This window comes from Desmodus rotundus, chromosome 3 (assembly GCF_022682495.2).
Source record: "Desmodus rotundus isolate HL8 chromosome 3, HLdesRot8A.1, whole genome shotgun sequence".
Taxonomy (NCBI): Eukaryota; Metazoa; Chordata; class Mammalia; order Chiroptera; family Phyllostomidae; genus Desmodus; species Desmodus rotundus.
In genome coordinates this window covers 73,152,959-73,176,816 of record NC_071389.1, presented here as the reverse complement: position 1 = coordinate 73,176,816, position 23,858 = coordinate 73,152,959, and the positions used below count along the sequence as shown (strand labels likewise).

At 38.7% G+C, this 23,858-nt stretch overlaps 1 protein-coding gene across 3 annotated transcripts in view; it reads left to right on the top strand.

Annotated features, from left to right (window-relative positions):
- The first annotated feature begins 6,640 nt into the window (after positions 1 to 6,640).
- Positions 6,641 to 23,858, top strand: part of CDKAL1 (CDKAL1 threonylcarbamoyladenosine tRNA methylthiotransferase) — a 626,103-nt gene continuing 608,885 nt past the window's right edge. Inside the window, exons 1-4 of one of the 3 annotated variants that reach the window (XM_053920193.2) lie at positions 6,641 to 6,707; positions 7,525 to 7,568; positions 13,516 to 13,685; positions 15,197 to 15,309. In XM_053920193.2, coding sequence (XP_053776168.1) covers positions 13,516 to 13,685; positions 15,197 to 15,309 — 283 coding nt within the window. In that variant the 5' untranslated portion in view covers positions 6,641 to 6,707; positions 7,525 to 7,568. Of the gene's footprint in view, positions 6,708 to 7,510; positions 7,569 to 13,515; positions 13,686 to 15,196; positions 15,310 to 23,858 lie in introns of all 3 variants that reach the window. The other 2 variants (XM_053920194.1, XM_053920195.2) reach the window with 2 other exon arrangements.

Genomic DNA, 23,858 nt, shown 5'->3' with positions numbered 1-23,858 from the left:
CTGGGCCCCAGACACAGCCCCCAAACCAATTGTGCTGAGAGTAGGAGAAGGAAAAGATGAAATTATTATAGAATTGAGCCAAACCAATGTGTATAAATTTGTAGAACTGGAGAGCTGATATTAGAAGTATAGCACTCTGACCCCTAGTGGTTAGATTACGAGGAGAAAATTTAGCACTAGTCCGAAGGAGACAGCAGGTTCACTTACTTCACATCATGCTTTTATACTATTTTTTTCAGGTTTTTAAAGACCATCAGTGGCCTTCTCTTCTGTTCTCTGCATTGAAGCTTACACCAATTTGGGGCAAATTTTCTTTTGCCATAGTTCTTTTTCCCCTATCTCTATGGTCACCATCTTTCTTCTTGGCTTCATATGTAAACTACTGTGATAGTATCCTAACTTATTTCCTCATCTTCAGTACTTTATGAAAAGCAATTCCTGAAAAATCTCCCTAAAAAACTGTTTTAGTTGTATGGTGTCCAGCTGGGGAATTACTCTGGCAATTTATCAATTGTAATGAAAATGCCTGGGTCTGGCATTAACTGTCATATTCCCCCGATCCTTCTTGCTTGAGAAAACACAACTAGCTTTCTGTCACACGCAGTGGGAAGCTAACATAAATAACAATATACTTGCATAATACATGTCGACCTGTTGAACTTTAAAAATTGAGAACGCGGTCCTGACCCATGTGGCTCAGTCGGTTGGCCATCATCCCGCAAAGTTAAAGGTCTCCAGTTTGGTCCCTGGTTGGGGCATGTATGAGGGGCAACCAACCAAATCCCTCTCATATCAATGTTTCTCTCCCTCTTCTTCTCCCTCCCTTCCCCTCTCTCTAGAAATAAATAATTTTTTAAAAAATCTTTAAAAAAATTGGGAAGACATTACTTATACTTTTCTTACCTTATATAAGAAAAAGATTAATCGATTTTGAATTTCATTCTGTGGAACTTCTCTAACATTTTACACAGGAAATTCCATGTATACTTATGTTTTTTGTTTTAGATTTTGTTTGTTGAAGGAAGGGAGAAAGAGAAGGAGAGAAACATCAATGAGTGGTTGCTTTTTGCTCACCCCGCCACTGCGGACCTGGCCTGCAACCCAGGCATGTGCCCTGACTGGGAATTAAACCAACAGTTTTGGTTCGCAGGTTGGTGCTCAATCCACTCAGCCACACCAGCCAGGGCTCTTACCACTTTTTGAGTGAGTTAAATGTCTAATTTATTTCTCATAAAAAGATATTTATTGGTACAAGTTTATAAGCACACTGCTAATTGCTCAGATCATAATATGCTACATCTAAAATATGTTCTTAAATTATTATAATTTTCATAATTTCTTCTTTCTTTTTTGGGTGGCAGCTGAGATAGTAAGAATTCTCTAACTTCATTATTGTTCACATTTTCTCTTCAATTTTCATTGTAAAGACTAACATAAAAATTGAATCGATCACTCTGAAGGCTTATAGATTTTATTCCACATTCCCCATATCATCCTTTTACCTCCAGTGTTTTCCTCTAATAATGTTTTTAATGAAAGTGTGCAGTTTCTTTCTTCTGAAGTATTCATACAGAGTTGTTAAAAAAAACGGCACTAGCCCTGGCCAAGATGGCAGCGTAGGTAAATGTGGTCCTTGCATCCTCCCACAACCACATCTAAATTACAGCTAAACTACAGAGCAACCGTCATTTAGACCTGCCTGAAGTCTAGCTGCATGTAAATCCTACAACTAGAGATTTAATGAAAAAGCTACCTCGAGACTGGTAGGAGGGATAGAGAATGGGAACAGGCTGGTCCCACACCCACTTGTGGTGGATAAAAATCAGAAGGAATACCTCGGCTGCAGAGGTCCCCTCTGAAGATTGAAGGGTCCCAACCCCACAACAGGCCCTCCAGTCCAGGGTTCTGTCTGTAAAAACCAGCCAGAATTGAGGCTGAGAAAGACAGAGGGCTTCTGGAGTCCCAAGCAGTTCCTCTCAAAGGGTCGGCACATGGACTTACTTGGACTCACTCCCTCTGAGCTCCAGCGCTGGGGTAGCAGATTGAAAGGAACCAGGGTGATGGTTCAGGGGTAGGGACAGCTTTCTGCCAGAGAGAAATGCTGGCAGAGGCCATTGTTGCTTTTCTGAGACCCCTGCCCCCCACTCAACAGAGTCAGCAGGCAGGTGCTATATCTGAGTCTCCATCAGATGGGCTTACACTCTTGATCCCACCCTGGTGGTTCCCTGAGACTCCGTCCTACCCGACTTGTGGGCCCACCCAAGTTGCTTCCAGTGACTTTTCCATCTGAATGGTCTTGTTCATGCTTCATCATGAGGGTGCCAGAAGGGAAGAGAAAGAGCAAGAAATTTAAAAAACTATTTGAAAAAGTAATGTCAGAAAGCTTCCCTAATCTGGTAAAGGAAATAGACAGGAAGTCCAGGAAGGGCAGAGAGTCCCAAATTATAAATCATCAAATGTCATTTTAACTTTCTTAATAAAATGTATTCATTTATTTTTTGCATAAATAATACATTTGCATGGCACAAAAATAGGAGTTCCGACTAAGATGGAGACATAGGTAAATATGCTTCCCAACCTCACACAACCAAAATAAGGATAACAACCAATTTAAAAACAAAAAACAACCAGAATTGCCAGAAATTGAACTGCATGGAAGTCTGACAATGAAGTAAAGAGGAAACATTCATCCAGACTGGTAGGAGGGGTGGAGATGGGCAGCTGGAGTGGAGAGGATGCGAGGCCAGGTGGAGAGTGGCAGACAGGGCGGTCCCACATTCACGTGCAGATAAATCAGGAAAACAGCTGGGGAGCGAGACAGTCCTTGCAGTGCAGGGCTTCAGTGAGGGAAACTAAAGCCTCAAAAACTGGCTGTAAAAATCTGTAGGGGTTGTGGCAGTGGGAGAAACTCCTCACAATGGACTCACAGGAAAGTCCCTTGGAGAGACCTACTAGGTCCTAGAACATACACAAGCCCACTCAGCTGGGAATCAGCACCTGAAAGGGCACCATCCACTTGTAGGAAGCGAGGGAAGTGATGGAAAGTGGGGTGAGAGACAAGCAATTGGCACTGTTTCCTCTCGTACCCCTCCCCCACACACAGCGCCACACCAAAGCAAGGTGGGTAGCCTCGCCCTGGTGAGTGACTGCAGCTCCATCCCTGACAACACAGCAGCTGCACTGAGACAAAGAAATATGGCCCAAGTGAAAGAAGAGATCAAAGCTCCAGAAAAAGAACTAAGTGATGAGGACATAGACAACCTATCAGATGCAGAGTTCAAAACACTGGTAACAGGATGCTCACAGAAATGATTGAGTGTGGTTGCAAAATAAATGAGGAAATGAATGCTACACAAAGTGAAATAAAGCAAAATGTACAGGGAACCAACAAAGTGAAGGGAAGGAAACTGGGATTCAAATAAACAATTTGGAACAAAAGGAAGAAATAAACATCCAACCAGAACAGAATGAAGAAAGAAGAATTCAAAAAAAATGAGTAGAGGCTTAGGAACTTCCGGGACAACTTTAAACATTCTAACATCTGAATCATAGGGGTGCCAGAAGGAGAAGAGGAAGAGCAAGAAATGGAAAACTTATTTGAAAAAATAATGATGGACAACTTCCTCAATCTGGTGAAGGAACTAGACATGAAAGTCCAGGAAGCTCAGAGAAGTTGGATCCAAGAAGAAACACATCAAAACACATAATAATTAAGTTATTCAAATTAAAGATAAGGAGAGAATCTTAAAAGCAGCAAGACAAAAGGAGACAGTTACCTACAAAGGAGTTCCCATAAGACTATGAGCTGATTTCTCAAAAGAAACCTTGCAAGCAAAAAGGAGCTGGAAAGAAGTATTTGAAGTCATGAAAGGCAAGGACCTACATCCAAGGTTACTCTATCCAGCAAATCTCTCATTTAGAACTGAAGAACAGATAAAGTTCTTCCTAGATAAGGTCAAGTTGAAGGAGTTCATCATCACCCAGCCCTTATTATATGAAATGTTAAAGGGACTTACTTAAGAAAAAGAAGATCAAAAACTATGAACAGTAAAATTACAACAAACTTTCAACTATCAACAACTGAACTTAAAAAAAAAAACAAAATCAAAAACTAAGCAAACAACTAGAACAGGAACAGGATCATGGAAATGGAAATCACATGGAGGGTTATCAGCGGAGGAGATGGGAGAATGGAGGAAAAAGGTGCAGGGAATAAGAAGCATAATTGGTAGTCACAAAATAGACAGGGGGAGGTTAAGAATAGTATAGGAAATGGAGAAGCCAAAGAACTTATATGTGTGACCCATGGTCATCAACTAAGGTGGGGGAATGCTGGAGGGAGGGGGGTACAGGGCATCGGGGGGAAGGGGAGAAAAAAATGGAACAACTGTAATAGCTTAATCAATAAAATATACTTAAAAATAACAGGTACAGAGGGATATATGGGGAAAATAGATCTTTCTTTAGCCACTCAGTTCCTTATCCTAGAGACAACCTCATTACCAGTTACTATATATTCTACCAGAGATACTATCTATCTGTCTTCCAGTGAGTATATTCATCTACTGTATACACAGTTTCAACTTTCTTTTTTCACTTAAGAATGTCTTATCACATTAAATGCAAACTTGTTCTTTTTTAAGAGCTGTATAGTAGATATCATAAATAGAATATATTTGACCAATCTTCTAGTTAGAAGCCAGAGAGGGTTTCCAGTCTTGCTATTTCAAGCAGTTTCAAATTATAATCTAGCACATATGTCATTTTGTTAATTGTGAGCACTTCTGTAATGTAAATTCCTGGAGGGAGGGTCACTGGCTTTTCATATGATTCAGAATATGTCCCTAACTAAATAGAATTCACCAAAGTGGTATTGGTGTTAGTTGTTTTATCCAAAAACTTGGACACATTTTTGTATCATTTTCTTTGGCACCTACCAGTCACCAAGTCTTGCTAATAATGTTATGTCCTTAGTGTCTCCTCTGTCCTTCCATTCCATTTCCAATTCCTCATGGCTCCAGCTTAATTTAGGCTTTCAGCATTTCTTCATATCTGAAGTGTTGTACTCCACCCATCCTCCTGAGAGAGGAATTTGCTCAAGCACTTAAATACTTGTCTCTGTTTTAGCAAACGAGATTCACCTTAATCTGGTCCTTGCACGTTCCCTCTCCAGCCTTCTCTACCACTAGCCAACTCTTTTTGCTTTTATGCTGTACAATAAGAGTTCACAGTTTCAGGCTTCCATGAATTTGCTCTCTGTCTTCTCAGCCTGGAATACCTTTATCCATTTCTCTTACTTCATCCCTGCGGGAAGTCTTGAGCTCTTCAGGCAAGAGGAGGAACCTCCCCTTTGGGGTCCACAGGTCTGCATTCATTTTCTGTGATGATTGCTGTTCTCTACTCAGACTATTTCCTTGAAGTAGACTGAGATAATAGTGGGAGTGATCTTTTCATTTCTAGTTCTAGCATCAAGCACAGTGGGTGAGGTCATGTGGTGTACACAGGATAAAATTTCTTTAACTGAATTTAACTAGAGCTTGGGGGAAAGGAGTGGAGTCATTCATTCATTCATTCTTGTTTGTTGAGTGGTGATTATGTGCTACACAGAGGGATTTCAACCAGGAAGATAACCTAGGGCCTGCTTTTGGGGGTCTAGTGAAGGAGAGGAGACAATATAAACAAACAGTTATAATTTACTGGGTGAGGACTGCAGTGGGCCCCTGGACACAGTTTAGATTCTTTATGGATACGGATGAGCAAAGGGTGGCATTTTAATTTGAGGGAATTGCACCAGGAAAGGCATTTATAAAGTAAAGCAATTCTTCCAAAGCACCATGAAACCCACAGTGAGATACGCAGCTCATGATTTCTGACTTTCTGTTCACGGCTCATGGCCTCCACTTTTTAAAGTCTTCTGGGGAACAGGAAGTCAGAGAGTGTGGTGGAGAAAGAATAATAAAGTGAGGTAACACGTGCAAAACAACCAGGTCAGAATCAGTTACCCCACGGAAGCTCTCTTCCTCTGGTAGACTGCTGTACAGCTTAGCTGCTAACTTGCTTGGTGTTTAGTGACCTATATTAAATTTAATCTACCAATTGTTCTTTCTCTGTCCTTTTCTATTCGCTTCCCTAATATGACCTCTTTTCACGAAAGGTTGAGTAAGCTGGAAAATGTAATGAAAAAAGCAGGTTCTTTGGGAGCCAGGAAGCACTGGATTCATCACAGCGGGCAGAATTACTGGGGGAGTAACTTTGGGCAAGTACTTAAACTCCGGTTTCCTCTTTTGTAAAATAATATATAATAACAAGTAAGTCGGGAGAAGATGTTTCTGTAAAGCCCTTAACCTTAACACAGTGCCTGGCACACAGTAAGTACTGAGACGTCAACTGTTAACTGGTCCTAAGTACCCGAGGCCTTGGGCGTATATTTTTGCCTCTGCAACCAAAAGTAATGTAAGCATAACCATCAATTATTATAATTTATAATAATAATTATTTAATAATTCACGTTTATACAATCTATATTTATATGATTTATAATAACGTATATGTAATAATAATAAATTAAATTAAACCAGAACTCGCGCTCCAGCAATGATGCAATTTGATCTCCGCGGGCCACCGTCGCCGAGCATGCGTAGTTGAGCGTGGCGGGACGTCGGTGTCATGGCGAGCTCCATCTGAAGTCTCTGCGGTTCCGGAGAGCGGTGAGTCTCTTTGGTCTGCTTTGCTATTTCTCGACTATTGGGTAAGGGTGGCCGGTGGGTCAGTGTGGGGCACAGTGCGGCTGGAGCTCATTTCATGGCGGAGTCTTGTTTCCCCTATTTCAGTCTTTGCTGGTTGGTTTCGCAGTGAAAGGGGGACCTGCCAGCTGGGATGGGGAAACCGGGAGGCTGGGAGCGCTGCCAAAAGTGAGGACAGGGTCATTGGCCTCAGGTGTTGCAGAGCTGCACGGAGTGTTAAAGGATCTCGTTCCTTATTGTCAAGATAAACTTTATTCGTTCTCCCACTTTCTGCGTTAGTGAATTTGTAGGACGGGAGGAGGTTGTCGCAGTTACTTAGCTTTCACAGAGCTGTAACTCATTAAGAATTTAAACTGGAGTCGTAAGAGTAGTTTTCTTGTGTTTTGACTTTTCACTCTCGTTTACTCATAAAATCAGTCTGCATCTAAGGGCGACACGTATCTTTCCGATGGAAGGTGATCTGGATGTCTACCTACTTCATTGCTTGATTTCCGTTTTGCAGTTCTTGGTATTACTTGAATCACGCAGACTGTTAGAGTGCCGGATAGTATTTATTACTATGGCCAGACGCTGGATCTCAGTCATGGCAAATACGGCAGATGTCAATACACCTGTTCTAATCAGTAAGAAGTTGCAAGTAGTATGGATCATAATTAGCCCTGCTGTATAAGACAGTGTTTTATGGAGGCTAATCTCTTTTGCGTAATTTTTAAAAAGTCTTTACTGTGGTTTTGTGAACTTGGTGTGAGCTTGCTTTTTCTAATCAGTTTTTATTTTCCAGACCCATCTTTCAAGAGGATTTGAGACTAATTGCAGATAATCAAGGTACTAATTTATTTTAAGTCTTTTTTGTTTGAGTGACATGTTACACATTATATAATGTGTAAAAAGATAGCCCAAGTTCTTAGTAACTTTCCCACCATCATTGTTTGGAAATGCTATGATCTCCATATCACTAAATCCAAGAAACATTTTCACTTATTTTACTTAACCTTCCATCTGTATTAGGTTGCACTGACCGAGTCCACTGACATGCTCTCTGCCTTTGCCTTCAATGACCAACTGGTCTGTTCCCTTATGTGGTGACTGCTTCTTGGTTCCCATTAAAAGCTGGTTCTCTTTTATTTGGCAGTTAAATTTGGAGTTTCTCAAGACTTGGCCCTTTACCCTTTCCTCTTCTCTGTTCTCTCGCTCTCTGGGTGTTCTCATTCACAGTGCTATTCTCTGTCTTTTTGAATCTAGCCATCCTAGCAGGTGTGAAGTGATATTTCATTGTTTTGATTTGCATTTCCCTGATAGCTAATGATACTGACATCTTTTCACGTGCTTATTGGCCATTTGTGTATCTTCTTTGGAGAAGTGTCTATTCAAATCCTTTGCCCGTAGTTTGCACTGGGTTATTTGTCTTTCTATTGTTGAACTGGGTTTTTTTTTTCCTGTGTGTTCTAATATAAGACTTTTTATCAGAAGTATGATTTACAAAATCTTTTCTCCCATTGTGTGGAGTAGTCTTTTCACTCTCTTGATGGTTTCCTTTGAAGCATAAAAATTTTTAATTTTGATAAGGTCCCATCTGTTTTTTCTTTTGTTGCTTGTTCTTTTGGTGTCAAAACTAACAAACCAGTGCTTAGTCTAACATCATGAAGATTTACACGTATGTGTTGTTCCAAGAGTTTTATAATATTAGCTCTTAAGTTTAGGTCTCAAAGTGATCTACTTTGAGTTATCTTTTTGTATATGATAAGAGGTAGGAATCCACCTTCATTCTTTGTGTGTGGCTCTCCAGTTGTCCAGTACCGTTTGTTGAAAAGACTATTCTTTCCCTCAGTGAAATTTTTTGACATCCTTCTTGAAAATCAGCTGACTAGGTAATGCATTTTTGACAAACATGCTAGATGACTTTTATGAAAGAATAACTCTAGGAAAATGATTCTCAAATTTTAGTGGCCATCAAAGTTATCTGGAAGGCTTGTTAAAGATTACTGGGCTTTACTCAGAATATCTGATTCAATAGATCTAAATTGGGACTCGAGATTTTTCATTTCTAATAAGTTCCCCGGTAATTCTGGTTGTGCTGAACCAGAAGGTTTTTGTTTTTCAAATGGGAGAAATAATAGTATGTTTATATCCAGATAGTAATGATTTAGTAAGGAGACAATTAGTGAATATGAAGGAAGAAGGAGCACTGCTGGAATTCTTTGCTTGAGTAAGTCAGAGTGCAAGGATTGTTCTTTGGAAAGTGGACGGTTATTCATAGCGACATATTGGTAGGCTGAATACATGGGCAAGAACCACTTCTGGGTAAACGAAGGAAGTCGTCCACCTGCAGAATGTGGGAGGGTACCGGAGATCGGCTTCATTCAAGCTTTCTGTTTCAGTACCACCATTACCCTTATTAAGAGATCTATGAGAAAATAATTTTCAGAAAATTTCTAAGATAAATGAAGTGTTTTCTTTACTGAAAGCAGTTCTTCACACTTTGCTCTACTTATCCATGCAGAGAATTTATAAGGAGGCAGGATTTCCTACATTAATTTGACCAATTTTTTCACTGATAGTTAATATCTCAAATGGAACCAATTTGAAAAAGACTGACTTAGTTCATTGCACCTTACCTAGTTTGCTGAGTTGGCCAGGGCTCTTGTTTGCAAGAGCAGAAAACCCAACTCAAACTAATTGAAGCCACAGAGGAGTTTTATTGGCTGATATGACCGGGCAGAGTGGGCAGCATCAGGCTTCAGGCATTGGTTGCATCCAGGTGCTCTAATAATGTCAGTATGGCTTCTATCTCTTCTGCTCTGACTAGTTCATTCCTTAGGTGGCCTTCTGCCCTGTGACTGGCAGATGGTCTCCAGCATCATCAAGTTGACATCCTTCCAACTTAGCCACTTCAGTGAAAAGAGGAGCCATCTCTCCTGTTAGCTCGGCACAGAAGTCCTGGTGATGATTCTGACTGGTAGGGCTTGAGAGCCAATCATGAACCAATCACTGCGGCCAGGAGGATGGGCTACTCTGGTAGGCTTGGTCATGCCCCTAGTCTCATGTCTATGCAAGGAGGAGGTTTGTGATTGACAGCCCCTCCATGCCCATGTGGTATGCATTTCAACTGTAATTTAGCAAGTCCTTGATTGATTGTCACTTGGGTTATTGCAGTCTTTTTCTTTTGCTCTTACTAACTATGAAAAGCTAGCTGAGATTCGAACATAGGTTTGTCTGATTTACAGGGCATAATTTGTCATGGTCGTAAAGAGGATATTACAGTAAAAGGCACAGAATGAGCCTGGCTGGAAGCCATTCTTTTTCTTTTAAAAGATTTTATTTATTTTTAGAGAGAGGGGCAGGGAGGGAGAAAGAGAGGGAGAGAAACATCCATCGATTGCCTTTTGCATGTTCCCAACCGGGGACCTGGCCTGCAACCCAGGCATGTGCCCTGACTGGGAATCAAACAGGCGACCTTTTGGTTTGTGGGTCAACACCCTACCCACTGAGCTATACCAGTCATGGGGGGAAGCTACTCTTAATTGAAAGTTGCTAATTAAAAGACAGGAATTTGGCAAATGAAGAGAAGGAACATTCATCAGAAGGCTGAGACCCGAGGAGAGTGCAGGATTCTTTACAGTGGGGTTGGTGGCCCAGGCGGGTGGTCACTCAGTGTACATGCATTAAGTAAGTAGGCAGTCGAGTGCGGCACAGCGAATGGGCTCGGGCTCACCTGAAGGGCATCTGGATTGTTTCTAGGTTTGGGCTACTACAAAGAAAGGTGCTATAAACATTTGTGTTCAGGTTTTTTGTGATTGTTAAGTCTACATCTCATGGATTAAGCCCTCAGAAATACAGTGGCCAGGTTGCATTGTAGTTAAATGATTAATTTTTTAAAGAAAATGCCAAACTTTTTCTCCAAGCAACTATACCATTTTATATTCCCATCAGGACTGTATGAGTGATTCAGTTACTCTGCATACTCATCAGCATTTAGTATTCTCACTATTTTAAAAAAATTTTGATTTGAGAGAGAGAGAAACATTGATTTGTTGTTCCACTTATTTATGCATTCACTGGTTGCTCCTTGTACGAGCCCTGAGTGGGTGTTGAACCTGCATTGGGATGACACTAACCAAACGAGCTCCCTGGCCAGGGCCTCGCTGTTTGTTACTTTAGCCATTCTGATAGCTGTGTAGTAATGTTGTATCTCTTTTCACGTGCCTTTTAGCCCTCTGTATATCTGTAGGTATTGCATTTTTTAAATTGAATATATTGGGGTGATACTGTTAATAAAATTATATGTTTCAGGGGTACAGTTCTATAATACACCATCTGTATATTGTATAGTGTGTTCACCACCCCAGACCAAGTCTCCTTCCATCACTATTCCTCCCCCCTCCACTCTCTCCTAGCTCTCCCCTGTATATCTTCTTAGGTGAAATGTCTTTCTTTTGTTTATTTTCTAACTGGATTTTTTTTCAATATTGTGTTTTTATTTCAAGATAATTAGTTGTTTGTCAGATTTGCAAATATTTGCTCCCACTCTGTAGTTTGACTTTTCATTCTCTCAAAAGGGTCCTTTGCAGAGCAAAAGTTTTTAATTTTGATGATATCTGGATGTAATTTTAATTTTTATTGATTATGCTTTTGGTGTCAAGTCTAAGAACTCTTCACCTAGCTTTAGGCCTAGCAAATTTTCTCTTATGACTTTTCCTAAAAGTTACAGTCTTAACATTTTACATTTAAGTCCATGGTACATTTTGAATTAATTTTTATGTAAGATGTGAGACTTAGGTTGCAGTTTACAGTTTTGTTTGTAAATGTCCAATTGCTCCAGCACTAATTTTTGAAGTCTCTTTCCTCCATTGAAGTGCTTTTGTACTTTTGTGAAAAATCATTTGGGCTTATTTGTGTAGGTCTATTTCCATGTTCTCCATTATGTTTTGTTGATATGTTTATATTCTACCAATACTACACAGTCTTGATTATTTAATAAGTCTTAAAATTTGTCAGGCTAATTCCTCCCACATTTTTCTTTTCTTTTTTACCAGTTGTTTTAGATTTTGATAGCAATTTAATTTTAAACTTATGTCAATTTAATCTTCAATGACACTATGGGTGGAGTAGGGCTTCATTATGCTTTGTTGGTTGGTTTGGAAGTCCAGGGTCCCTACCTAGCCTTTGTGGCGTGTCTGCAGGTGAGATTATAGTTTTGTGGGTTTTTTTTTTTTTTCCCCCACATGCAGAATAGTTATTGTCTAAAAGTTTTCTGGCTTGGTAGGCTGCCCCTGTTCTGGTTCCTTGACAAGAAAACAGGCTTTTGTTAGGGGCTTTGCTTGTCTATGTGTGTTGGCACTTCTAGGTTGCTGGCTTCTTTAGCTCTGTGTCTGGGGACAGGAGGTAAAATAGACCACAAGGAACTCACCATTGTGTTTTTCTTGGATTCCAAGTTTCCTAGCGTGTTATCTTTTTCTTTCCACCTTTCAAAGTCTTCTTGTGTTTATTTTACATATAATGTTCAGAGTTTTAGTTGTGCTTTTTTTTACATTTTTTTTTTATTGTTCAAGTACAGTTTTCTGCCTTTTCCTTGTTGTATTTATCAGGAGAGACAGGGAAAAGAATGTCTACTCTTATCTTCTGGAAGCTGTGTCCACATTTTCTTTTCTTGATTACAAAAATTTTGAACGTTCAGAAAGTAGAATAGGATAATGAACACCAATACATCTATTTCCTAGACGTAAGAGTTGTAAATATTTTCCCATATGTCTTAATCTGATTTTTATTTTAGTAAATTACAGATATAATGACATTTCATCTCCAAGTATTCAATATGCACCTCCAAAAAATAAGATCTTTTATAATATATAAATAATGTATTCAGTGTGAAAAAAGTAAGATTTTTAACCATAGGAGCAATACTTTATATTTAGTGATATATAGCAATGATTTTGAGCTTGTGCGCCTCAAGAGTTTTTAAAACATGCAGTACCTTACTAGTCAGCGCTGACCTCCTTTCCCTTAGATTGCCAAACAAAAACAAAGACAGCAGACAACACAACAATACCCATCTGGTGTGAATGCCCTGTCTTGAACCATAAGTATTTAGGTCATACAATAGAATTGCATCTTACTGGTCATGTTGTATAATAAGGATTGATTAATTCTTGGTACCAGAAATCCTTATGGACAAGTATAGGCACCTGATTTTTTCAAAAGTCACTTTGGAGCAAAAAGAGTAGGTGATTACTACTATTATTATTTTTCTATAAATCAGTCAAAATTACACCTCTTTTTTTTATCAGATCTGCAAAAAATATAATCTATTTTTTGGTGTGCCACAGAATTTTGTAATTAGTTTATGTGTGCCATGAGATGAACAAGGTTGAAAATCACTGATAAATAGCACTATCCTAATATTATCTGATGCCCAGTTCACATGCTGATTTCCCTAGTTGTGCCCCAGGTGTGTTGCAGGTGGTCGGACAAAGTGAGATCTAAACAAGAACATGCGTTGCATTTAGGTGGCATGCTGTTAAGTTTCCTTTGATCTCAAACAGTTCTCCTGCTTTTTCCTCCATGATATGGATGTGTTGAAGACATAGTTCAATTTTAGCCTTGGAAGGTCCCACTATCAATAGGATTTGTCTGATTGTGTCCTTATGTTTCTTTATCTCTGCATTTTCTGTAAACATGACGTTAAACCACAATGCTTTATTGGATTCAAGTTCACCGATTTTCTGAGGGACTCATAAGCTTGTATCATTTATAACTTTTTTATGTGATGGAGAAGATGCCTTCTGCATCCTGTGATATACTACTGGATGACATAGAAGATATTGTGTCGCAGCAAGATTCAAAGCCACAAGATAGGCATTTTGCGAGAAAGCACATTGTTCCAAAGGTGCGAAGAAGAAATACCCAAAAGTATTTGCAAGAGGAAGAGAGTCCACCAAGTGATAGGTAAGCTTTTTTTTTTTTTTTTTTTTTTAATTCCATATCATTCCAGGGGAGAAGCTGGTAGTGCTGCTCTATGTGATATGCATAAGATCTCTTTTAAAAAATCTTTGAACTTTTGAGAGGAAATATGTAGATTAATTTTTTTATTTGAATGTTTTTTAATTTAGCAATGTAATTGGTTAAAAAAAGGTCTTAAATTGCATGTTTCTTGAAGGCAGGGCCTAGGACAGTGTTGGGTGTTTCGATAGGACCCTCCCCCACCTCTTTGATATTATTGTATCTGGTATGTAATTTTCTGTTACTTCCAAATTAAAATTTCTACTGGAATTTGTGGTTCTTATGATAGAGAGGTGGTTTGGGCATTTGATTTTTCTTAGCAAATTTACAAATACTTATGGTTCAGGTAAAGGCATTGGGCACAAAAGAATTATTGCACTGTTCACATTATTAAATCTCTGGAGAAATTCTAGTAAAACCTAGCCAGGAATGATTGATTATGCAGTTGTATAATTTAATATGCTTATATTTATTTATTTAGTATTGTTGGAAATTTTAATATACTTGAATTTGTTTGGATCATTAAGCTTTTAAAATGTATGAAAAAATTTGCTTCTATTTTACTTATTTTTTAAAAAAATATTTCATTTATTTATTTTTAGAGAGAGAGGAAGGGAGGGAGAAAGAGAGGGAGAGAACCATCAATGTGAGAGAAACATCAGTTGTATCTCGCATGTCCCCAACTGGGGACCTGGCCTGCAGCCCAGGCATGTGCCCTGACTGGGAATCGAACCGGTGACCTTTTGGTTTGCAGGCCGGTGCTCAAACCACTGAGCCACACCAGCCAGGGCTGTTTGCTTCTATTTTAAAAATGACCGATGTTTATCGAATTTGTCCTGAACCTGTTCTTAAGGTATTTCTGTTTAATTATAAATTATTACGGCAATCCAAGTTGAAAGCCCTTTTTTTCTTTCCTAAAACTATTATGTTTTTGAACTGTATTTTTATAGATGAAGTACTTTTAATAATGCCATAGGATGACAGTCTGTCCATTTTGATGCAGTTATTTATATCTCTAAGTTATAAAATAAAGATTGGAGTGAGTATATAGAGATGGATACACTTAGTTACTTTTTCTTTCTTTATCATTGTTAAATGGAACCATTTTCTTTGCATTTGTTATTTTTATGTACCATTCCAGGAGTTTAACTCGGAGTAGTTCAACTCTAGGAGTAGTACATTAGTACTACTGAATTTAAAATACAGTTTGGAGATAAAGGAGATATTTTTGTGTAGAGAGTCTTACCTTAGAATTCTGTGGTTATTTTGTCTTGATTTTAGACTTTTGGTATACCGACAGATTATGGATTAAGTTGGTGCATTTAATGACTAGCTTGTGAATGGGATGCAGTAAGTGGTTTATTTTTTTTATAATATGCCCAGAAATCATTTAGTATGTTTTATTTTAAAAATCATTGAACGAAACTTACCTTTTTCTCTTATTGATTGTTTGATAGCACTATTCCTGGCATACAGAAAATTTGGATACGAACATGGGGTTGTTCTCATAATAATTCAGATGGAGAATATATGGCTGGACAACTTGCTGCTTATGGATATAAAATTACAGGTAATGGGATCTGTAATGTATTTTATTGATTAAATTTTTCAGAGCTCAGTTTTTAGGTATTCTAGCTTCAGCAGTGAAGGGATATCTTAGCATAACTTAATGATTTTAAGGCAAAGCAAAAAGAAAGCTATTATACATTGCCTATACAACTGTGGATTTCATATATTAAAAAACTTTAAAAACTGTTTTGAGACAAGTTTAGACTTACAGAAAAGTAGTAAAATTATGGAGTTTGCATATCCCCTCACCTATCTTCCCCAAATATACAAAATTATAGTATAATATACAATTATAGTGTAATTAATAAACTAAGAAATTAACAGTGCAATATTATTATCTAAACTACAAATCTCACTTGAATTTCATCAGTTTTCCCATTTATGTCCTTTTTTGTTCCAGGATCTAATGTAGGATCTTACCTTCCATTTCTTTGTAATGTCTCCTTAGTCTTCCCCAGTCTGTGACAGCTCCTCAGTTTCTTCTTGTCTCTTGTGTCCTCGAACTTCGGAAGTAAACGGATTAGTTGTTTTGTAGAATGACCCCCCACTTGGGTTTGTTGTTTTCTCATGATTAGAACACTGATATGTGTGCATTTTTTGGCAGGAAGAGGACAGAGGTGGTAGAAGTGGTAGCATGATATCAGGGGCTTGTGATGTCACTGTATCTTATTACTAGGGCACTAACCCTCGTCTGCCAGATTTCTCCGCAGTTGAGTTACTGTAGTGAGTAAATACCCTGTTTCTCTTCAGCCTCTCTGTCTTCTAATTTTAGTGTCTGTCGGTGGACCTTATCGGCCACAGTTATTACTGCACTGTTCGCTCAGTGGTGATTTTCCGTTTTCTTCTGTCATCCACATTTATTAATGGAATCCTTGTGTCAGGCAGAGCTGTCCCTTCTCAGTATAGACTCGTGGACTTTTTTAATTCTGTGAGATGTAGTCTGGTGTGGTCATTATTTATTTTGCTGTGCACTGTTCCAACTTTGGCCACGGGACCTTGTTCAGGCTGTTTTCTGGGTCTTCTCAACACACCCCCATTCTTTTTTGAGCATTTTCTTATTTTCTGGCATGTTAAGATGTTCTAGTCTCATATTTTTTCTTCCTCAGCCTTGGAAGCAAGCACTTTTCCAAGGAGCCCCGATCCCTTTCATTTAGAGAATGGTGTTTAGAAGTAGATCAAAGATGTGGACGCCAGGTGTGCTCATTGCCACTGTGAAGTGTCAGTGCTTCTAGGTCCTCTCATGTGGACCGAGCTAGGAAATAAGTATAACATCTATATCTGTTACTGTGTCTGTCCGTATGAATATTAAATGGCACCATAATTTGAATTCTTTGTGACAGGCACTGGCCCAGGGCTTCATATATGCTATCTTGCTTAGTTTTTGTGATGTGAGGAAATATTGGCATCCCTACTTTAAAAGTGTGAAAGGATAGGTTGTGTCTTAGCTTAAATCAGACAGGCAGAGAGTTCTGTCACTCCAGAACGCTGTTCTCAACCACTATTCTGTACTTCACAGTGCCTTGCATGTCTAATGGGAAGTCATGGCTTCAGTGTAGCATGTGAGGATTGGGCAGGACATGCTTATTGGCTTTAGAGAGAGGGGAAGGGAAGGAGGGAGAGAGAGGGAGGGGAACGTCAATGTGAGAGAGGAGCACTGAGTGGTTGCTTCTGGCACACGAGCCCTGACTGAGGGTCAGACCTGTCACCTTTCCGTTTACAGGCCATGCTCCCACTGAACCGCACCGGCCAGGGCAGTACTGTTTTTATCAGCCACTGAATGGCCTTATGTTATTAACTTAATGGTTTTGATGACATATTCTGTAGACAGCAAAATTGGTCTTAATACTTTTGTTCTTTTGATAAAGTACTCAAAATGTGGTTTTAGAATTACTTCTCTATTCATTAGTAATTTTTAGTATAATTTAGCTTGGTCCTGCCTTAACACATTTTGATGGTACTAGTTTGAGTATTATGAATAAATAGCCTTTAAGATAATTCCCTGAAACATAAAAAAAAATCAGAGGTTGATTTTTTTTCTGTGACTAAATTATATAACACTTTTTAATTTAAATGTTAAGTTCATTAGCAGTTTGTGTTTAGTCTTATAACAGTTACTCTTCTGTGTAAAATAAGTCCTGATTCGTTTACCCAAGACTATTAAGCTTTGCTATGTACACCTAATTTTGGCTTCCTGTTTGGGAATAAGAAGAAAGGGAGAATTACGGAAGCACTGATTTGAATATGAAATTAATTTTTCTTGTTAATGTAGTATATTACTTTTATATACTTGCATTACTTGTATATATGTGTGTTAATTTTATGTGCTATTGATTGTCCACACTTTGGAAATGCAGAGTCAGTTTTTAATTTTAGTCTGGCTCGCATGCAGCAGACTGTAGGACCACTTTAATCGTTTGTCTGGGTCTGTAGGCTGAGGAAATATGAGCGATATTAGCTCTGTAAAACACTGACGAAGAAAACTACTGATTTTATATTTAGATTCAATGTAAGATATGAGTGATTTCCGGATTACCAGTGCCAGTAGTCTCTCTCATCGTCGTGGAATAGTGGGGATTTATAAGAGTTTTATTGCTTAATAGTTTTATAGTGTTTTATTAATCAAATATAGACCTAAGTATTTTCATTTCACTGTATAAGTGATTAAAATAGGTATACAATATAGTTTATGTATAATGTATACGGAAATTATTGAAAACAGTATACAGAGAAATTCAAAATTAGCTCTCAATTACCAATAGTAGATGTTTTTTCTGTTTGGAGAAGAGATCGTGTAGGTATATACTTGAAATTTCTATTTTTAACTATGTGATACCAGGAATATAATTATCTTAGTTAAAACCTCACGGAGGCTTACTTAGTGAGAGCTATTAGAGCTTGTTCATTGCCTCTTTAAAACGCTTTTTACTGTGAGGAAAAAGGTGGTTCATAACTTATAAATAGTGGCTGCTTGCTTCTCATTTCAAAGAGTGAAATCTACTGGTACCCCCAGACTAACGGGGTCAGTTCACCTGTGCGCATTAAAGCCCAGTCAGCCTCGAACAGGAGGGTGCCCCAGAGAAAGTAGAGCTTTGTTATTTGAGAAAGTGGCACCAGCCTGGAGTCATAGGCAAGCTAGTGCTAAAGGAGCTGGCTCCCTGATGGTTCCCAGGGAATGGGTTACACAGGGGAGAAATCCTTAATCATGGCGGCTAAAGGAGTTGGGGTCCCGGGCCCTACTGACTCACTCCTAGGGGTCAGGGTAGGGAGTGGTTGATCATTGCGTCAGGTCCTGAGGTCAGCCGCGGCACTGTTCTGTCTGGTGGCAAGACAGTGTGGTCTGCAGGGCCCTTCTGCTTTCAGGGGCCTGGGGCTGAAACCCAGCTGAAGGCAAGATGTTCGTAGCTTGACTGAAACTCTGCTTCTGTGGCCAACAGGCCTGAGGCTTTGTTCCTAAGACAGTTTGATGCTGACAAGAGCCCTGTCATCCTGAGGGTTTAATGATTAAGGCAGTGGACGTGCAGGGGAGGAGGGGGCAGGGGAGGCAGGGGGCTGGGGGAGGCCGATTTGAATCATAAGGAAAAGGTCATATTAAAGAAATAAAGTTTCTGCAGTTATAGTACCGAAAAATGATGTCTTTTCCTTAAACTCAGAACAGTTGTATCATGGATACAGAGTTCCATGATACCATTACATTAATATCATGGAAAGCAATTAAACTGACCCTGCAGGTACAGGGGCTTTTTAAAGAAATATGTTTTAATTGCAAACATTTCATGCCCTGGCTGGATGGCTAAGTTATTTAGAGTGTCGTCCCATACACCGCCCCCCCCCCCACCAAAAAAAAAGGGTTGTGGGTCTGATCCCCAGTCAGGGCACACATGGCAGGCAACCAGGCAACCTGTCCATGTTTCTCTGTCTCCCTTGCTTTCTCTCTAAAAACAATAAGCATATCCTCAGGAGAGGATTAAAAATAAAATAAAATGAAATACAATAAAATGCATGTGTTCTATGAGTGTCTTCTTCAAGTAAGCACTTGTTTGTAGATTAAACTTTTTTACTAATGCTGACTTGATTATTGAAATTTTTTGTATTACTTCTTTTTGATATGTTGGTAAATCATTTTTAATGTCCTCATGCTGGCAAATCTTCATATCTTGAGAGTACATTTAGTGTTACAATGGTCATGGGTCATTTGAGGCCAAATCTGATGAATAAAGTATGTGATATGATACTGAACAACGTTTTAGTTAAACATAAGGCATTTTAGTTTAAAAAAATGTTTATAGCAGTGATTCTTCTACTTTTGGAACAATGAAATGCGTCCCTGCTCTGTTGGCCTTTAGGCTAATAGCTCCTGCTACAAATATAATTAAGTAGAGGAATTCTGCTTGTGCCTTGAGTTTTTGTAAGAGCAGCCCCTTCCCAGAGGGTGGCCCCCCTCCAGAGGTGGGATGTATGTACAAAATAATGACTTTATCAAAGACCTAAAGGAGTCTCCAGGACCAACTCAGATCAGCTGGTGTCAATGGACAGTCCAAGAGCAAAGGGCTTTAGAAATTTTGTGCTTTTCTTTCTTTTTTTTAAAAAAGATTTTATTTATTTATTTCTAGAGAGAGGGGAAGGGAGGGAGAAAGAGGGAGAGAAACATCAGTGTGTGGTTGCCTCTCGTGTGTCCCCAACCTGGGACCTGGCCCTCAACCCAGGTATGTGCCCTGACTGGGAATTGAACCAGCGACCCCCTGGTTTGCAGGCTGGCATTCAGTCCACTGAGCCACACCAGCCAGGGCTGTGCTTTTCTTGGGATTCCCATTTTGGTGACTAGCTGTCTATGGCCACTCCTCCCCCCACATCTTGCTTCACCTATCCTTTCTTCCCTTGACATGTATATAGGAGCTTGAATTTTGAACTCTCAAGATGCATTCGAGAATTAGTTTTGCCCTAGGACTTCTGGACTAATAAACCTTGCCTTACTCCAAAACTCTAATCTGTTGAATATTGGCTTTTCTTTGAAGCATTGGTCATACGTCCCTTGTGACTTAACACTTTCTGGATCTGTTCATAACCTCACAACTCTTGCCCAATATCAGCAAAGGACTCTTAACCATTGCCTAGCCCAGTAAATGAGGTATGGTTTCCCAAGGTGACTGCTTTAGGAACAACCCTCATTTAGGTACAGATATGACAGGTATATGTTGGGGAGGGAGGGAAGGAGGGAGAGAGAGAGATGTTTAGTTTGTAGTCATGTTTGCTTATGAATGAAGATAGCATGTTCTTTTTAGTTAGTCGAGAAAAGTTCTTCACAAGGCCATCAACTGAGGTTGTAGTTCATAAACACATGAGACTAATGTGTGTTAGATATATTTGGGATAAGCTTTCCTAAGTCAGAATAGAGTGTTCAGCTTGGGTGTTCATGGTTTCAGAGAAATCATTTTACCATTGCTGGGCTGTTACAAGTCTTGATAGTTTCTTTGCATATTTGTGTGTGGTTTATTCACTCAGCAGATGTTCTCTGCATATGATAGGTGTTACGGGGTGCAGTGCTGGGAGGTGTGAAGAGATGGAAGTGAACGAGACACGGGTTCCGGCAGACAAGAAGTTTATTGTTTTTGACAAAGAAAAAGCCCTCAATTGTATGTTAAATCTTAGAAGTTATTTTAGTAAGAAGTCAGGCTTTCATGTATTTTTTTTTTTTAATAATACAGGGAAGCAGGGCCTGCTTCATTAAAAGAGCATTTCCAATTTATATTTTAGAAATGCTTGGTGATAATGTCAAGTCATATGATAGCATCTTATGTTCGAATTAAGAAAGTTAATATCTCTTTGTGGAAACAAATCAACTCTAGTTTATTGGGTATAGGAGATAGGATTGTAATTGAATGCCTGTGGTGTAAGCATATTTTCTGGGCCTGGCCATTTAATTTGAAGTAGTTTTAATTTTTAAGACTGAGGTCAGTGGGGTGTATTAGATTGATAATATGGAAGTGTTTGTGTAAGGAGTGCATTCAAGGAGCACACTGTGGTTAGCAGAATTTTCAGGACATTAAAGTTACACTTTTGTGTTTGGACGTGGATTTTTGGATATAACACTGTCCATAATTAGAGTACGAGTGCACATAAAATTTCTTAAATACAACAAGAACAGTGCCTGCTTTCCATCTCAGTTTTCAGAACTGATGACTACAACATTACACATCAGTATCTTCAGTTTATTTATAAAATAAAATATATTAAGATAAGTAGATTAATTCTGTGGGAGCTTAAATGGCAGTAAACTTGAACTTCTTCAAAATACAACTGAATGAAAAATGTATGGTATGTTATACTTCTCTTAGGTGACAATACTTGGTGTAGGCTAGTTTCTATGTAAAATCAGGATTTTTGTACACATTTTCAGGGAAGGGAGCTGAATTGGTTAAAAGCTACTGTGTGTTAGGCATTTCCTGTAAATTACTGCAGGTATCAAATGAAATAACTTCGGTGTGAAGTTTCTGCGTATTTCAGGACAAGGTGATGGAGACTGGGAAAGGAAGACACAGTGCTACCCTGATTGCTTTGTCACCACAGACTCTGCTTCTTTGCGCTATGCTGTGTAGTCTCTCAAAGTTGGTATTTTCAAGTCATTTTGATTAGAAATTTAATATTAATGACTTAAATTAGAGTAGGGTTTTTTTTTGCTGCCCATCATTTTGAAATTTCTTTTTTAGAAGTCATTTATATATGACTGTTATTAGAAGCCCTTTTTTTTTTTTTTTTTTTTTTTGAGGGAAGAGAGATGATGATACGTACCCCTGGACTCCATTCCTATACCACAGGAGCATGCTCGGTTTATTAGTGTCAGCACTGTTAGGTGTTGGAAGTAAGCTGTCTCTTTTGTTGCAGAGAGCGGTGTCAGCTGAGAGCTACCTGGTTCATTCCCACCTTCTTAATTCTAGATGTGTTATGATCTCCCAGTGGAACATAAATATATCATCATCTTGATTTTGTATTCTTTTTGAATCTGGTGGAATTCAATGAAAGAATCACCCACAACCTTAGTACAGGGCTCTTAACCTTCCTTGCATGTGTACCTTTGTAATCTGGTTGTCCTGTTTTTCCACGATCACTGAAACTGTTTACTTACGTGCAGTGTCTTCACAGAGTTTGTACAGTGTGTTCATATTTATTGCTAATTTCAGGTAGCTTGTATTGTACCTGAAAGTAAAGACAGAACAAAGGCTTTGTTAACTTAGGCTTTTAAAGAAATTATTAAAAATATTCTGGTGTTTATATGCATTAGTAATAAGTATTTATGAGATGTTTAGTTATGTGCTAAATAGAACATTTTTCTTAATGTAACTCAGAGTTTTCTTGCAGAAATTCTCTTCTTTTGTAGCCAAAAAAGATGCCTTTTATCTGAAGGTCCTGAAGTATATCTGAGTTATAGTGAAAATAAATTTTTTTCTTATCATTTAACAGTGTCTGTAATACCAGTGGTGACCTTCAGTTTATAAAGCTGAATCTTAGCATTTCTAAAGCTCACACGTTAAACAGAGAAAGATTATATAAAGAGAAACAAAGCCTTTTTATATACATTAAAAGAGTAATAATATCTATTGGTCTGTAAAATGTCCTCGTTATTGGGCATTTCAGGCTAATTTTATACGCCCTTACTTTCTGTATGTATCCTATCTGTTGGAAAACTGTAGCCTTAAGATAATTTATTTTTTTATTTTAATATTTTATTGACTATGCTATTATAGTTGTCTTGATTTTTCCCCCGGGGCCCCCTTCCACCCAGCATCCCCCACTCTCAGGCAGTCCCTACACCATTGTTCACGTCCATGGGTCATGCGTATAAGTTCTTGGGCTGCTCCATTTCCTATACTGTACTTCACATCCCCATGGCTATTTTGTAACCACCTATTGTATTCATTAATCCCCTCACCTCTTCACCCATTCTGGCACAACCCCTGCTATCTGGCAACCATGTAGATGCTCTCTGTGTCCACGATTCTGTCTCTGTACTTCTTGTTTGCTTAGTTTGTTCTTTAGATTCAATTGTTGATATGTATTTTTGCCATTTTATTGTTCACAAAATGGCAAAAATTTATTGCCATTGTTTATTGTTATTGTTTATTGGTCATCTTTTTCTTAAATAAGTCCCTTAAACATTTCATGTAATAATGGTTTGGTGATGATAAGTTCCGTTAGCTTTTTCTGGTCTGGGAAGCTCTTTATCTGCCCTTCAATTCTAAGTGAGAGCTTTGCTGGGTAGAGCGATCTTGGCTGTAGGTCCCTGCTTTTCATGACTATATTTCTTGCCAATCCCTTCTAGCCTACAAAGTTTCTTTTGAGAAATCAGCTGGCACTCTTATGGGAACTCCCCTGTAGGTAACTAACTTCTTTTCTCTTGCTGCTTTTAAGATTCTCTCTTTATCTTTCACCTTTGGCATTTTAAAGATGATGTATCTCAAAGTGGGTCTCTTTGTATCCATCTTGTTTGGGACTCTTTGTGCTTCCTGGACTTGCATGTCTATTTCCTTCACCAAATTAGGGAAGTTTTCTTTCATT